At 37.7% G+C, this 14,332-nt stretch overlaps 1 protein-coding gene and 1 long non-coding RNA gene across 2 annotated transcripts in view; one reads left to right on the forward strand and one right to left on the reverse strand.

The window, feature by feature from the left end:
* Positions 1-5,879: 5,879 nt before the first annotated feature.
* On the reverse strand, positions 5,880-7,827 carry LOC113664723 (uncharacterized). The gene has a single exon (XM_027180350.2). It carries the CDS (start codon positions 7,734-7,736, stop codon positions 6,696-6,698), a length of 1,041 nt encoding a protein of 346 aa, XP_027036151.2. The 5' UTR covers positions 7,737-7,827; the 3' UTR covers positions 5,880-6,695.
* A 5,280-nt stretch (positions 7,828-13,107) lies between these two features.
* The window catches only part of LOC149053856 (uncharacterized), a 55,948-nt gene continuing 54,723 nt past the window's right edge, over positions 13,108-14,332 (forward strand). The window contains exon 1 of the long non-coding RNA XR_016183997.1: positions 13,108-13,157. This is a non-coding gene — a long non-coding RNA (uncharacterized LOC149053856). The remainder of the gene's footprint in view (positions 13,158-14,332) is intronic.

A 14,332-nucleotide genomic window follows, 5' to 3' on the forward strand; every position in this document is an offset into this window, starting at 1 on the left:
TATGAATGAATGAGGCAAATCATCGGAAAGTGTGTGATAAACAATATGAATGTTGTTAAGAAGGATGTGATTGATGCTAGTGGCTAGAGGCAACTATGCGCCGGGCAAAAGGCTGGAAGCGAGGCTGCAGAGCATGCTATGTACACTATATTTGTAGCAGATGATACCGCACTGTTGATTGATGCTTTTAATGACGGCATTTAAGTTTTCTTCTTTAGTAGTAGTGGATGATGTAAATATCGGTTGAAACGATATTTACTTTCGTGCGACTTACAAGTTTGGTTTGGGAAAATAATAAAAAATTCAAGGGAAACGACTGGAAACGAATCCGAGTTGAGATATGTATCATTTGAAGAAGTGTAAATAGCCTTTTACATGTATATTGTGGATGTAGTAGGTAACTCGTGTTTTGACCAACCAGGCCCTCCAGAACGAGCGCACGAGGCAAGCGCGGCTTAGCGTGACGCGCATTTGCCCCTACACGCCTGGAAAACGCAGTAAAATAAAAAATCACCTCTGTTCTGCAGGCTAGAACCTTCTTTTTCTTTGGTTCTTGATCCAACCAGTAGCCTGTTTCAGACGTTCAGTTGATAAAATGGAACGAAATAGTAAACGGCGCGTCACGCGCGACTCGCCAAGAGTGAAAAACGATGAAGGCTTGGGTCGGGTCGTAAACCAACACGACCCTAACCAAAACCCACTCGCTTGTCCGCGGACAAAAGAGGCAGTTTTTATTTGTAGATCAAGAGAACAGCTGATTTCACAATTGAAATATGGCGCGCGCATATTGACACTTCAGCAGATCTTCCTCTTGGCTTTCACCAGTCACACCATCCGGTTCGCTTCGACTTAACACTCCTGGTTCTCTTATTTCTGTTCATATACCAAAATGCACTATTCACCTGTGGTATATACTAAAATTAATATAAATGTGAATTTTAACATACATTCCTTTCTTAGTCGTATTTTAACTTTAACATTTACTATGCAAAAATACATCCAGCTTCTGATTCCCTTCTGCATTTAAGTTTGACAACAAGGTAATCATCAAAGTATATCATCATCTTTGGCAAAACAGCTAAACCATGTTCAATTTCATACACTTCCTCAACTGCCACACCTAATTTTTTACTGGACCTATGTCTTTTATTCCAAATCGACCTCTCGGAGCAACAAAAGAAAATATTTACTAATTAATATGATGGTAGGAGAGAGATTGGAAAAGGTTACTCAGAATGACAAAAAAACTATAATTATTATAAAATGTTTAGATTCAAGTGGTTGGCAATAAAGTGTTAATAATGAAGAGTAAATGAAAGAAGAAAAACGAAAAAGTGAAGAAAAAAAAAAGTATGAGGTAATTATTACTGATATTTAACTTCTCTCCTCTAAGTGTCACTTCTGAATCATTTATTTACTATGAAATAAGAGACAATTCACTCGCATCATGTTTGCTAACCATATTAGAAAGGACGAAGACAAGAAAAATACAAAGATTAAGAGAAGGATCAAGCTGGAGAAAATAGGAATTGATTTATTTATTGTAACGAAGGCTATTTTTAGTTATGATTTGCGTGACGTTCAATACCCTTTTGTTTTGTTTTGTGAGACATACCCTCGAACTGACGGTATTAGGTTTCATTCGGCCACGAGACACATGTTAGTCGCAAGCATAGCCAGATCGAAGGATTGTCGATATACTAGAATAATAGAACGGGGAAAGAGGTATGTCATCTTATTTACTTTTGTATTTACAAACCGAAACGTGTATAATCGAAGGTAGTTTTGTTGCGCCTAAGATATTTGTGTTGTTCGATTAATCTATATACACGCCCTGCGCGTTCGAGTTTAGGACATTTCGATTAGCGTTTATTGCATGGTAATAGCCTATTTTAATTTATTGTATTTCAGTTTTTACGAACTTTCCGGTGATTAATACACCAGTTAAGATTGATAGACTTTAAGGAGGTTCCGGTGTTGTTCAAGTCCGCCCTATTACATTTATGTATAATTCCTATTCAGAAAGTAATGTAATTTTCATGTTTCTCAACCACTTTCCTTTCTAATTCTTTCAAATTGTATTTATTACCTTTGTTATATTTGTGTTTGCATAACAACATACACTGCAATGTCTGATTTTCGATTTGGTCCTAATTATCTTTTTGAGTTCTTACGTCAATGTTTAAAGTACCTCCAAGAATCACAAAAGAGAAACTTTCAGATTCCCTAAGGGTCAAGGCTAAGATTTGTGTACTTGAATATCAATAACCTCTTTTTTAAAATCTTTGTTTACAATATGACTGCGTCAAAGCAAGAGAGCTAAAACTTACCTCCCCACATTGCCTAAACTGTCATCATTAAAAGATTACTAATATTACTAATATTTTCACAACTGCACAACTCTTACATGAAATATATATATATAAGCTAAAAATAAAATGATACTCAAACATATCATTAACCCTTTAACTTAATTCTTCCTATAATATCTATTCATTATTCAGCACACAGGTAATGAGAATACTCAAACTCATCAGGTACAAGATTTTACCTTGATTGAACACCAAATTCTCGCAGCCAATTTACAAGGAAATGTGTAACAGCTAAAGGAGAGAATTAACAATCAGATCTTAGGTGTTAAAGAGTTAAAAAAAAATCAGAGGGCTGTTTGGGAGAAAACTTGAACAGATACTAAGACCAGCAAAATGAGATTCTGGGAAGGATGGGAGGGAAGAAAAATAACTTTTAAGAATGCAAGTGCAGTTTATGTATATGTGCTAGCAAGCTGACCAACTGAATGTCAGTTATCTGTCACAACTGTAGATTTGGGGTATTGGTCAGTCGTTACAAGAAAACTTCAAATGTTTGTAGAATAATTGCCAAAGTTTGTCTACACCCTTTTTTCCTGCTCTTTGGCCCCACAGTAAGGCACCCCAACCTCATGTGCCCTTACCTCATCTCTACCTTTGATGTCTCTGAAAATTAAGGTACATCATGCAGCTAAGATATGTCTAAATGTCTCCTGTGACTGCCAACAAAGTCAGGTTTCAGCACATGAACACTTTAAAATTATTTACATCACGGTTGATTGTGGTTGCTAAAAGGAACAAATAATTACAAGCTATTGTGAAGTAGAAGGAATAGGAAAATGCAAAACAACAGAGGAAATACAATCGGACAAGGAAAGACACTTACAAACGTTGTGTGACTTGTGAGCATGAAGGACGGGAAAACTAAAAGATGATCGCAGTGAAGGAATTGATGTTAACCTAATGCATTCTGATACTCCAATGTTCAATTTTTTTTAGAAACTTTTATGAATGAAATTAAAAGCAGAATTTATGCGAAAAATCTAGCTAAATACAAATCGCCATGACTGAAAAGAATGCGAAAACAATAAGAAGAATGTGCATACAAAACACAAAAATGTAATTAAAAACATAAAAGGAAAGAAATCACTTGGTGGGAAATTGCTGCAGTAACATCTCCTGTTTCTGGGTGATGTGCTTCTAAATCACAAACATAACAAATCAGTACAGAGACTGTCTTGTATCACAGTTGAGATCAGGCTTGCCTACTCAGTACAAGTAATTTGACATCAGCAGACTTGTCCTACTGGTTAAGTTCCCTATTGCAAGTAAAAGTACAGTGATGTCATGATTGTTTTTTAGGTACTTTAGTTATTATTTAATAATTTAGATCAGTTGCTCTATTGCTCAGCTTGCTTGCACATATACATAAACTGCACTTGCATTCTTTAAAGCTATTTTTCTTGCCTCCCATATCTTGCTTAGCTGCAGGTAATTTAGTGTTAACAACCAAGTTGAAAACGTAAATTAGCCGCTGTAAAGGGTAAAAAAGCTGATGTTTCGAGTGTCAGCCCTTTGTCAGATGCTTGAAACGTCAGCTTTTTTATCCTTTACGGTGGCTAATTTACGTTTTCAACTCAGTTGTTAACATTAAATTACCTTCTATACTCTCCCACCAATGCAGCACCACAGTTTCTTTAGAAACTTACCCCTTTATTCTTGTTTAGCTGGTCTTGGGATCTGTCCAAGTTTTCTTCCAAACAGCCCTCTGATTTTTTTCTTTAACCCTTTAACACCCAAGATCTGATTGTTAATTCTCCCCTCTAGCTGCTACACATTTCCTTGTAAATTGGTTACAAGAATTTGGTTTTCAATCAAGGTACTATCTTGTACCTGATGGGTTTGGGTATTCTCATTACCTGTGTGCTGAATAAAGTATGGAAATTATAGGAAGAAGTTACATGTTAATCACTTCTGGCAGTCAAAGGGTTAATAATTGGTTTGAGTATTATTTTATTATTAGCATATATATATATATATATATATATATATATATATATATATATATATATATCATGTAAGAGTCATGTGGTTGTGAAAATATTACTTAATTAGTAATCTTGTAATTATTACAATATTACTAATTAACTGATTTCTAAAAAAGGTTGTCTTTGTCCCAAATATTGCTTGGTGTTTTGTTTTGTGGTTTAGAGTGTCAGTAAAAGGCAATGTGAATTGTGAAGTGGACACCTATACAAATTTAATTCCATACACCTGTGCTACATTCTCACATATGAGTACACACTCATGGTGGAGGCAAACTTATTGAGAATGAGCAATGGACTCCTTCCAGGCAGCTGGGTAGGCAAATGGTGAAGCTGCTTGATACTGTTCACAGTGCTGTTATGTGTCAAAGTTGAACACAGTTTTTCAAAGGAAACTGACTGCACACTTTCAAACAAAAAGCAACTCACCTTGCATTGTCAAACAAGAAGCAGCCATTTTCAAGATAGTTATGTCATAACAATCATGGTAATTAATGGATAGGGTTTTAAATGGGGTTTGCCAGTTTAACTGCCACCATCTATAGAGACCATGGGGTACATTTGAGCTGTTCTTAGTGACTGTACGTATGTGGAGATAGTAAGAAAGCTTAAGCAATTTGTCGCAAAATGAAATAAGAGTCAGAGCAGCTATTGGATATTTTTTATAGGAAGCAAAATTGACCAAGCAGTGCACTTTATTAGTAAAGAATGTTTCAGAATGTTTCAGAATGTTTCATGTGGCTTCTGATTGATAAGTGCCAGTTATATAGTAATGAAAATTTTTAATCAGTAGGGTCCAATCTAAAAATATTCTAGAACTGAAAAATAAATGTCAAACGGTACAAATGAAGTGTTTTATTATTGTTTTGCCAAATAAGGGGAAAGTGAAGGATCATTGGAGTAGATCAAAAGAATATTGGGATCAATATCAGTATCTGGGCAACTGCCCACCTACCCCTCCCCTAACTCAACAACAGTCTATTGATAACAAGTTAGGGTTAATGTTGGGTTAGGGGAGGGGTGGGTGGGTAGTTGCCCAGATACTGATATTGATCCGAATATTGTATGTATCCAAACTTTGCACTGCTACCAAAGTAGTTATACTGTCATGCTGGACACACATCCAAAACCCATGTGTGCAAAGACTCTGTGACGCCTCAGATGCAGAAGTTCAAGCCAATTAGACTGCATGCTAAACAGAGAGGGAAATTATTGCCTTAAATCCCTGAAAATGACTAGCCTCTAATTTTTCCTTACAATATCACCACTGAATCACACATTAAGGTCATGAGAATAAAGGAAATGATCACCGACTAAAGAAACTCTTGATTGTTAGACAAATTCTTCCTGTCAGCATGTCAATAAATGTACAGAGAACAGTATGGAGAATATAAATGCTGATGTTAGGTGTAAAGGGTTAAGGCATCACTAGGTGACTATACCATGTGTTCATTTGCTTGGGGGAACATTTTCGTTGGGATATGTTGGTGACTACAACAGGGTCAGTGTCCATTTACTAGGCATCTATTGTAAAATTGTCTTTATTGCAAACATCACAAAACTTACAGAGCAAAACTTTTGAAATTAACGTACATGAAAGTGACATTGATTTTGGAAAAAGAGTGGTACCAGTTTGGCAAATAATTGAAATCCTACTTTTCCCCAGTCCCTGTTGTGACACCAATTTCTTTTTCTGTTTCACGTTACAACAATGTCGCAGATTTCCATCTAAGCTAATGTTTGTTACTAGTAAGAAAACTGTAATAAATTCTAAACATTATACAGAGCCAAAATAACGGAACCACAATCCCTTAAAACTATCGGAAATGAATAGTTTGCATAGCAGCTGAGCCAAACCAAACCGCCGTCGAAGATGTAAGGTACTAATTTCGTCGCGTTCCCAGGAACAGTTAAATGATACGCACAATCTATATTGTTCTACGCAGTTCAAGAAAGGCTGCTTCATGAAGACAATTTTTATTTAAGAATTGCTTGTCTATGTTACGAACACTAAGGAGAAGTTTCCCTTCCTATATTTCATTACAAACAGTGGCCTCGGGGCCTAAATTAGGATCTTATTATAGTGCCCACTACTTAGAAGAAATCCGTGACATTAAAACAAGGAAAAATCCGTCTAAATCAAATAAATCTAACGTAAAATGCATATCCTTTTAAAAAAAAACTTTTCTATCGGCAATGGATCGAAATTTTGTAAGAACACACCATAGCAATTAAATGACTAAAAATAACATTTTAACAAACTATATTTCCCTACCTCCGCTCACTTAAAAGAACATTGATATCTGATCTCCCTATTAGCTGGGCAATTTTAAAACTGTTCTCACAGTTCTCCAGAGTCTTTCGAAGATGTTTTCTCTTCAGGGGGATCAACGACATGACATGGGATTGGCTCATCGCATTTAAGAAGCACCTCACAGGAAGCCTCAGCAAAATTCTTACAAACAGCATTTCCTAAGTATTTGTCTCGGTTTTCCGCAGTTGTTAAGTCCACTATCTCCAATTTGCAAGTCTCAGACAAATCGTCAAGGTCAATCTCGGCGATTCGTAATCCGGTCAAGCCTTTTTCCTCTCCTTCTGCCTTATAATGCAGTGCAACATGGTAAAACGCTGTTGTTGATATGAACTGCGATTTGTACCCTTCCCGACTTCCGCAGTTAACGTGTGATATAACTTTTTTAGACGCTTGGGGATTTTTTGCTATAAGTCCGACTTTGGGAATTTCGTCAGGTCGCAATATTCGCCAAAGTTTTCTCCCAAATTTACAAAAACCAAAGACGCTATCGGAGGAAAGACCAGTCAACTGACATCCGATAGCGTCGAACTGAGACGCGCACGGATCAACACATCCATAGCCATCACAACACGCCTGAAGGTTCTCGTCACAGCATTCTTTGGACTCACCGTATTTACAACAAGGAGCCTTTTGCGTACAGCATTTGTCTTTCCCGCAACAAGCCTCTTCACTAGAGCAGCAATGTTCGCCATTGCAGCAGAAGCTGTCCTCCTTGCAGCAATACCGACCGCACACCTTTGGATATCCTTCTGGACAACATCCTTCAGGTAGGCATAAAGGATAGTCTGCCGGACAGCATTTGGAGTTTGGATTTCCGGGCGAGCAACATATTCCATCGCCTGGGCAGTAATAGATGCAATCGCCTATTTTTGCACAGACCTCGTATCCTACTGCGACTTTTGAACTGCGAAGTTTGCCCTTTTTAGTTACGATATGGTTTGGTGCCTGTAGCAAAACTTTTTTACAGCCACTGTCTTGAATCACTTTGAACCCCAAGACAATAACATTCTGGCTTATAAGAAGAGAAATCAAAATCGCACAGGCAACTTTCAAATTCTGGAGATCCATCTTGTTTACTGTGAGTTTGTTCGTCAATTATGCAGCTTCACTTCCGCGTGTCACCTACCTGTTTGTTTTTTTTTGGAGAGGGGTCTGGAACCGAGAAACGATGTCCTCCCAACTTGCAAAGTGACCATCACGCATACTAGTCAGAAAGCTTTCTTTAGCAGTAGTGGATGATGTAAATATCGGTTGAAACTATATTTACTTTCGCGCGACTCACAAGTTTGGTTTGGGAAAATAATAAAAAATTCAAGGAAAACGACTGGAAACGAATCCGAGTTGAGATTATCACCGAGATGGATGTATCACTTGTAGAAGTGTAAATAGCCTTTTACTTGTATACTGTGGATGTAGTAGGTACCTCGTGTTTTGACCAACCAGGCCCTACAGAACGAGCGCACGAGGCGAGCGCGACTTAGCGAGTCGCGCGTGACGCGCTTTTGCCCCTACACGCCTGGAAAACGCAGTAAAATAAAAAATCACCTCTGTTCTGCAGGCTAGAACCTTCTTTTATTTGGTTCTTGATTCAACCAGTAGCCTGTTTCAGAAGTTCAGTTTATAAAATGGAACGAAATAGTAAACGGCGCGTCACGCGCGACTCGCCAGGAGTAAAAAACGAGGAAGGCTTGGGTCGGGTCGTAAACCAACCCGATCCTAACCAAAACCAAAACCCACTCGCTTGTCCACGACGTCTCTACTGAATTCAAATGCGATAAGAGTCGCTCCGCTTCATTTCCGGATACCGCAGAAATAACATCATCGACATATCCTTTTCAGAGGAAATAGACGGGAGTTCCTTGGTAGCCGGTGTTTGGGAACGCCTGCCACCGGCTTTGATCATCTCCGATCTTCACGGAGGACGCCCCTTTGGTAAGGTTTGTTGGAGCTTGAGTTAGGTCCCAGCTGTCCGCGGTAAGAGGCTATGGCGAGAAACCATATGAACCCAACATCTGATCAGTAATTCTACCTTTTAGAGAGTATGCATTTACTAGTACAGAAGTTAAGAAAATTGGGCTTTATACTTTAAAAAGCCTTCCTTCAACTGATCATTCTATCAATTTTCTTCATGTGCTTTCTGGATAATTTGTCGTAAGTAAAGCTTTAAAAGTACTTCAAAAGACGACCTGGGTTACTACATAAAACTCTATCATCCTTTCCTAAAACTGTCGAAAGTTTTTTCGAGTAAGTAATAGATACTGAAACAAAATCTTTCGTTAAAACGGTTTTGTACAGTATCATAACCAAAAAAAACCTATGGCCAACGTGTGGATAAAGTAATGTGCAAATGAAACATGTATGTCAACTTGCTAGTAGTGGTCCTGTAGCAATTAAGGTTGCGTTACTAGTATGGAATTTTTGGCTCCGTTTTCGACCATAAATCCTTTGAATTGATTATGTTTATAACACGAAAAATTTGCTTAGGGTTGCTTAGGGTTAGAATTTGGGTCGGTATGTTCTTGGAGACTCAAACTCTTTCTGAAGATGTGTTATTTAATAGAAGAAGATCAATTATTTTGATCAAAACTTGCGTTGTAAAGATTAAAGTAGCTGAAAGAACTCTAAAAAAAGTCTCAAGAATTTATCGGTCTCACTTTGTGACTTGGCTCGAGTCACGGAGAAATCCAGAATGATCATGGCAACCATCCAACTTCGCAGAATAATAAACGCATGCCTCAGGCGTTCTACAAAACCAGTACAAAATGAAATCCTGCGTTTATCAAATTTCCGGTAGCAAAATTTATCAAATTTAGACGCTACAATTAAAATATTTCTTTGCCTTCACGAGCCAAATTCGCCTATTTTCCGTTCCTATGTCACATTTCACCTCACCCTCAATAAATTTTTGCATTTGAACGCGATGATCTTTGTTTGCAAGGTTCTCTCCCGCTTACATCTGATAACAAACCTCTTGAGTTTTCTGCCTCGGAACAATATACCACAGAACGCATTTCATTTGCGTAACCACACGTTAAAAATGACCATCTGTTCTCATGAAAGATATTCGCTTGCAGAGTGATAATGAGTTGAGTGCATTTTGCGTCACTCGTAAAGCTGTCAAAAGAAACTGCCTTATGTTTTAGGTCCATGCTATTGCATCTTTTCCAACCCTTTTCTATCTAAAGCCTGAGGAAAAAATCTCGCAGTAAATCTCATTTAATTCATCATCTTACCGCTTCTGTCCCGCTATATCCTTACCCATCAAAAAGCAATATCTGGTTACTCATCTCTGGAAAACAGAACGTAAACAATCTTTTAATCACAAAGGCAAGTATATTACTGCCGAGTCATACGGCTCTTAGTATTCCATACCGCCAGAGCTCATCCCAATTTCCTTAGACGGAAGCCTCTACAGGAGTGTTAATACTTCTATGATGGTGGGATATCCCACCAATTCGCTAACTTTTCAAGACGTTTGCTCTACCTATAAGTCTATAGAAACAACATAATGTGTGCATAAGGGATATAGATGTGGAACATAGATTAGTTAGGAAGACTTTACCTTGAATTTTCACTTCTAAACAGGTCGATGTAACTTCTTTGGCTTCTTGTCAGGTTTGAGGTTGTGAGGGTTGCGCTCTCAATTTATCACTCATAATGACGGTGATGAACGACTTCGAGATATGGTCATAAATCCAGAGACCTGTCAAAAATGTCAAGATCATAGGAGCTCCACCAAATCACCAGATACTGTTCTGTTCCAAGACGTGACACGATGATGGTTCATTTCCCCCTCAGGGGGTGTGTTCAAAGGTCTTACGGCAAATTCAAAACAAAATTGACAGCCACAAGTTCAAATAATTTCGACTTAAGGGAAAAAGCAATGCATACTTTGGAAAAGTTTATGTCTCAATGCACTCTGGCAAAATATCGCCCCTATATTTGGCCGTAACTTTTCAGAAGTCGCTTGGGTAATTAGCTAAGATACTGTTACTCAGTGAAGCTGTACAAACTATGCCTACGTGTTCAGGCATAAATTAACCGTACATCAGAAGCATTTTCTCCTAGGGGGCCGCTTAACAAATACTTAAGAGGTTTATTTTCATTACTTTTGCAAACATAGTGTATCACAAAGCATTAAATGGTCCTTAACCTCCTAGAGTAATAAGAATTTTCTTGCGCAACCGTTGAACACACCCATTTAAGCAAATGAGTTGTTATCTTGTCACTTGTGGGAAAAAAGGAAAAATGTAACAAAATGTCACATCGTTTTTACTTTCAAAATTCTGGTCGCGTTCTCTTTTTCAGAGTTGGACAACTTAATCCTACCTACACCGACAAATACCTCGCTTTCTTGTGAACTTTTATGTAAATTAAACGATCATTTATCGCTATTTAAGGCAAGCAAAAGGCGCCGGAACCTTTTATCCCAACGAATTTTTCTTTCGAACGACCTGTTCCCTTCGTCTGACTTCTTGCCGATATCCGATTAACAAATACTTTAAACTCGAACCAAAGGCTGCGATATCAGATATCAGAAAGATATCAGCAATGGACAACAGTTGTTGACTTTGGGCTGTAAAGCTGTATTAATTAGGTTCAACAATCGTCTATTGCAGGTTCGTCACGAAGGTCATATGGGGTGAACCGTGATCGATCACGAACACAACGGAGGCGGTTAACTCTAAAAATTTGAAAATCATCTAAAAGAATTTAAACAACAACCAGGCCAAGTTGATTAAAACTCAATAGGTTAACCCACGTTTAGTCTCAATTTTTTATTCAGTCTTTTAGCTTTTCAGAAAGTTTTGCTTACAATGTTATTTTCCATCGCTTCTCCGGAAGCTGAAATAAAACCCCTCCAATTGTGAGCCCCTATGATTGCCTTCTTACAAATTAAATCAAAAGCTAGGTTAATTTTCAATCCTGGAAAGTTTTCTATACACTTCAATCGATGAAATGTTTCCTTAAAACCACGGGCTTCTATTCGCTTGACTTTTTCTCAGCATTCAATAGACATCTTCTGTTTACTTTGCTTTTGCTCTCTGTTAATCGAACAGACATAATCAACTCTGGTAAGGGAATCGTAACGCTCGAAAGGAAGTCTGGGTGAACGATAATTTTTCTAATTTTTCCTCTGTGATTCTTGACTAAAATTTTTTAATTAGGTTGCGTTCTGAGCGAAATTTGTAAGTTACGCGTTGGTATGTGACTGCAGTTATTTGCTTTGGGTGAACCGCTATTGACAATGAGCAAAGCTACTAATCGCTACTTACTACATAAAAACAAAATTGACAGCCACAAGTTCAAATAATTAGCCCAAGAAGAACCGCTTACGAAGCAAACATGAGAACAACACAATTTTGCCCTAAGCAGTGCATACTTTGGATAAGTTTGTGTCTCAATGCACTCAGTCAAAATATCGCCCTTGTGAATTATTTTTAAATAAGTGTATGAGAATCCTTAGTAAAGGAGATGATTGTAATTGCTACATCCAGTTGAAACATTTAGACATTTTGCCCCAGAGCTCATCATGATAGCCGATGGTTTTCTGATAGCTTATAAAGAAAATTAACTATAACTATTTGCAAACATGAAACTCAACAGTTAACACAATTAACTCAGCATTTAAGTTATGAGATAGAAAATCCCGAGTTTATTTCAGTAGACAGCATTCTCATCCGCAAGCTTCATTCTTAGACATTTTTCATGATTGATAATGACAATACTGTGAAGGTATTCAAGGTCATGCTTCAGTGCCACAAATAAAGGTGTGCCTCACTGATTACTGGTACAAGAAACTGGATTCCAGTACATAAAAGCATTCACGATACAAATTATAAAAGAAAACCAATATCTCGGCGTAGCTTTCCAAAAGTCGCTTTGGTAAGTAGCTAAGGTACTGTTACTCAGTGAAGCTGTATAAACTACGCGTACATATTCAGGCATAAATTAAGAGCACATCAAAAACATTTTCTCCCAGGGAACCGCTTAACAAATACTTAAGAGGTTTATTTTCATTACTTTTCTAAACATACTGTATCACAAAGCATTGATTGGTCTCTAACCTCCTAGATAAACAAGAATGTTCTTGCGCAACCACTGAACACACCCCTTTAGGCAAATGAGTCATTATCTTGTCACTTGTGGGAAAAAAGGAAAAATGTTATACAAAATGTCGCATCGTCTTTACTTATAAAATTTTGGTCGCGTTCTCTTTTTCAGAGTTGGACAACTTAATCCTACCTACACCGACAATTACCTCAATTTCTAGTGAACTTAAATAGAAATTAAACAATCGTTTATCGCAATTAAAAGCAAGCAAAAGGCAGAACCTTCTATGGCAAGGAACTTTCTTCCAAACGAACCGTTCTCTTCCTCTGATATATTGCCAATATCCGATTAACAACTACTTTAATCTCGAACCAAAGGCTGCGGTTTTTACTCTGCTCACTGAACACAGGTGTTTAGCTGGAGGGAAATTTTGCGGTGAGAATGACATGAGTGTTTACCATCGACAGGATGGGTGGTTTTCTTTTCTTATTTCTTAAAAGGGTTAGAATTTGGCGCAAGATGGCAGCCGTGCGTGAACAGTACGGTCATAATGGAGGCAAATTTGTTAGAGACATGAATAACAGAAAGAACTGCAGAAGTTATCGCTGAAACTTCACCGACATGAACAAATTCAGGGAGTTCAAGAATTCTAACATGGACCTTTCTGTGGATAACCCTGCCGAAATAAAATCAACGTGTGAGACAGAAGGATCCGAAAGAATCGATTGAATCATAAGTAACCTTATTCTCAAATTATCCGTGATTTGTCTTGTTTGACACTATCTACGTAGCTACCTACAGAGAAGGGAAGCTAAGAACTTAAAGGGAAATTCGAAAAAGAAATTGAATACAAACATATCCTAGTTCTTTGGCGGCGACCAGAAGCAATTTTGTTTGATGGGTTTTGCACAAATCAATAATTTTGAAATTCAGTTTTGTGTAGTTAGGGCACTTTTCGCTCTAAGAGGGGATCATATTCGTCCGGGGTGATGAAATCAATCAATGTTGATCCTCAACAGTGAGAAGAAACAAGTTGCAATAAACTTGCTCTAGTACTCAACAGCTCGGAATATAAGTCTCGCAAAATGCCGAGAGCTCTTTTAGTATTAACCTGTTAATATTCCAAAAGCAAAACTATCAAAACTGTAAAACGAGTATGTGTGGGTGACCAGCTTTTCAGTTAATGATGTAGGTAGCCTTGTTCAAGAGATATCAGCAATGGACAACAGTTGTTGGCTTTAAGCTGTAAAGCTGTATTAATTGGGTTTAACAATCCACTATTGCAGGTTTGTCACCAAAGTCATATGAGGTGAACCGTGATCAACCACGAACACAACGGAGGCGGTAAACACTCTAACAATTCGAAAATTAAGAGAAAAAAAAAATACAACCGGGCCAACATGACACTCAACAGTTTATACGATCAACTCAACGTTAACGTTCACGTTACAAGATAGAGAATTCCGAGTTTATTTTAGTAGACGGCATTCTTGTCCGCAAGCTTGATTATAAGACATTTTTGACAGTTGAAAATGACAATACTGTGGAAGTATTCAAGGTCATGCTTCAGTGCCAAAGATAAAGGTGTGCCTCACTGATTACTGGTACAA

This window comes from Pocillopora damicornis, chromosome 1, assembly GCF_964200805.1.
Source record: "Pocillopora damicornis chromosome 1, jaPocDami1.2, whole genome shotgun sequence".
Classification (NCBI taxonomy): Eukaryota; Metazoa; Cnidaria; class Anthozoa; order Scleractinia; family Pocilloporidae; genus Pocillopora; species Pocillopora damicornis.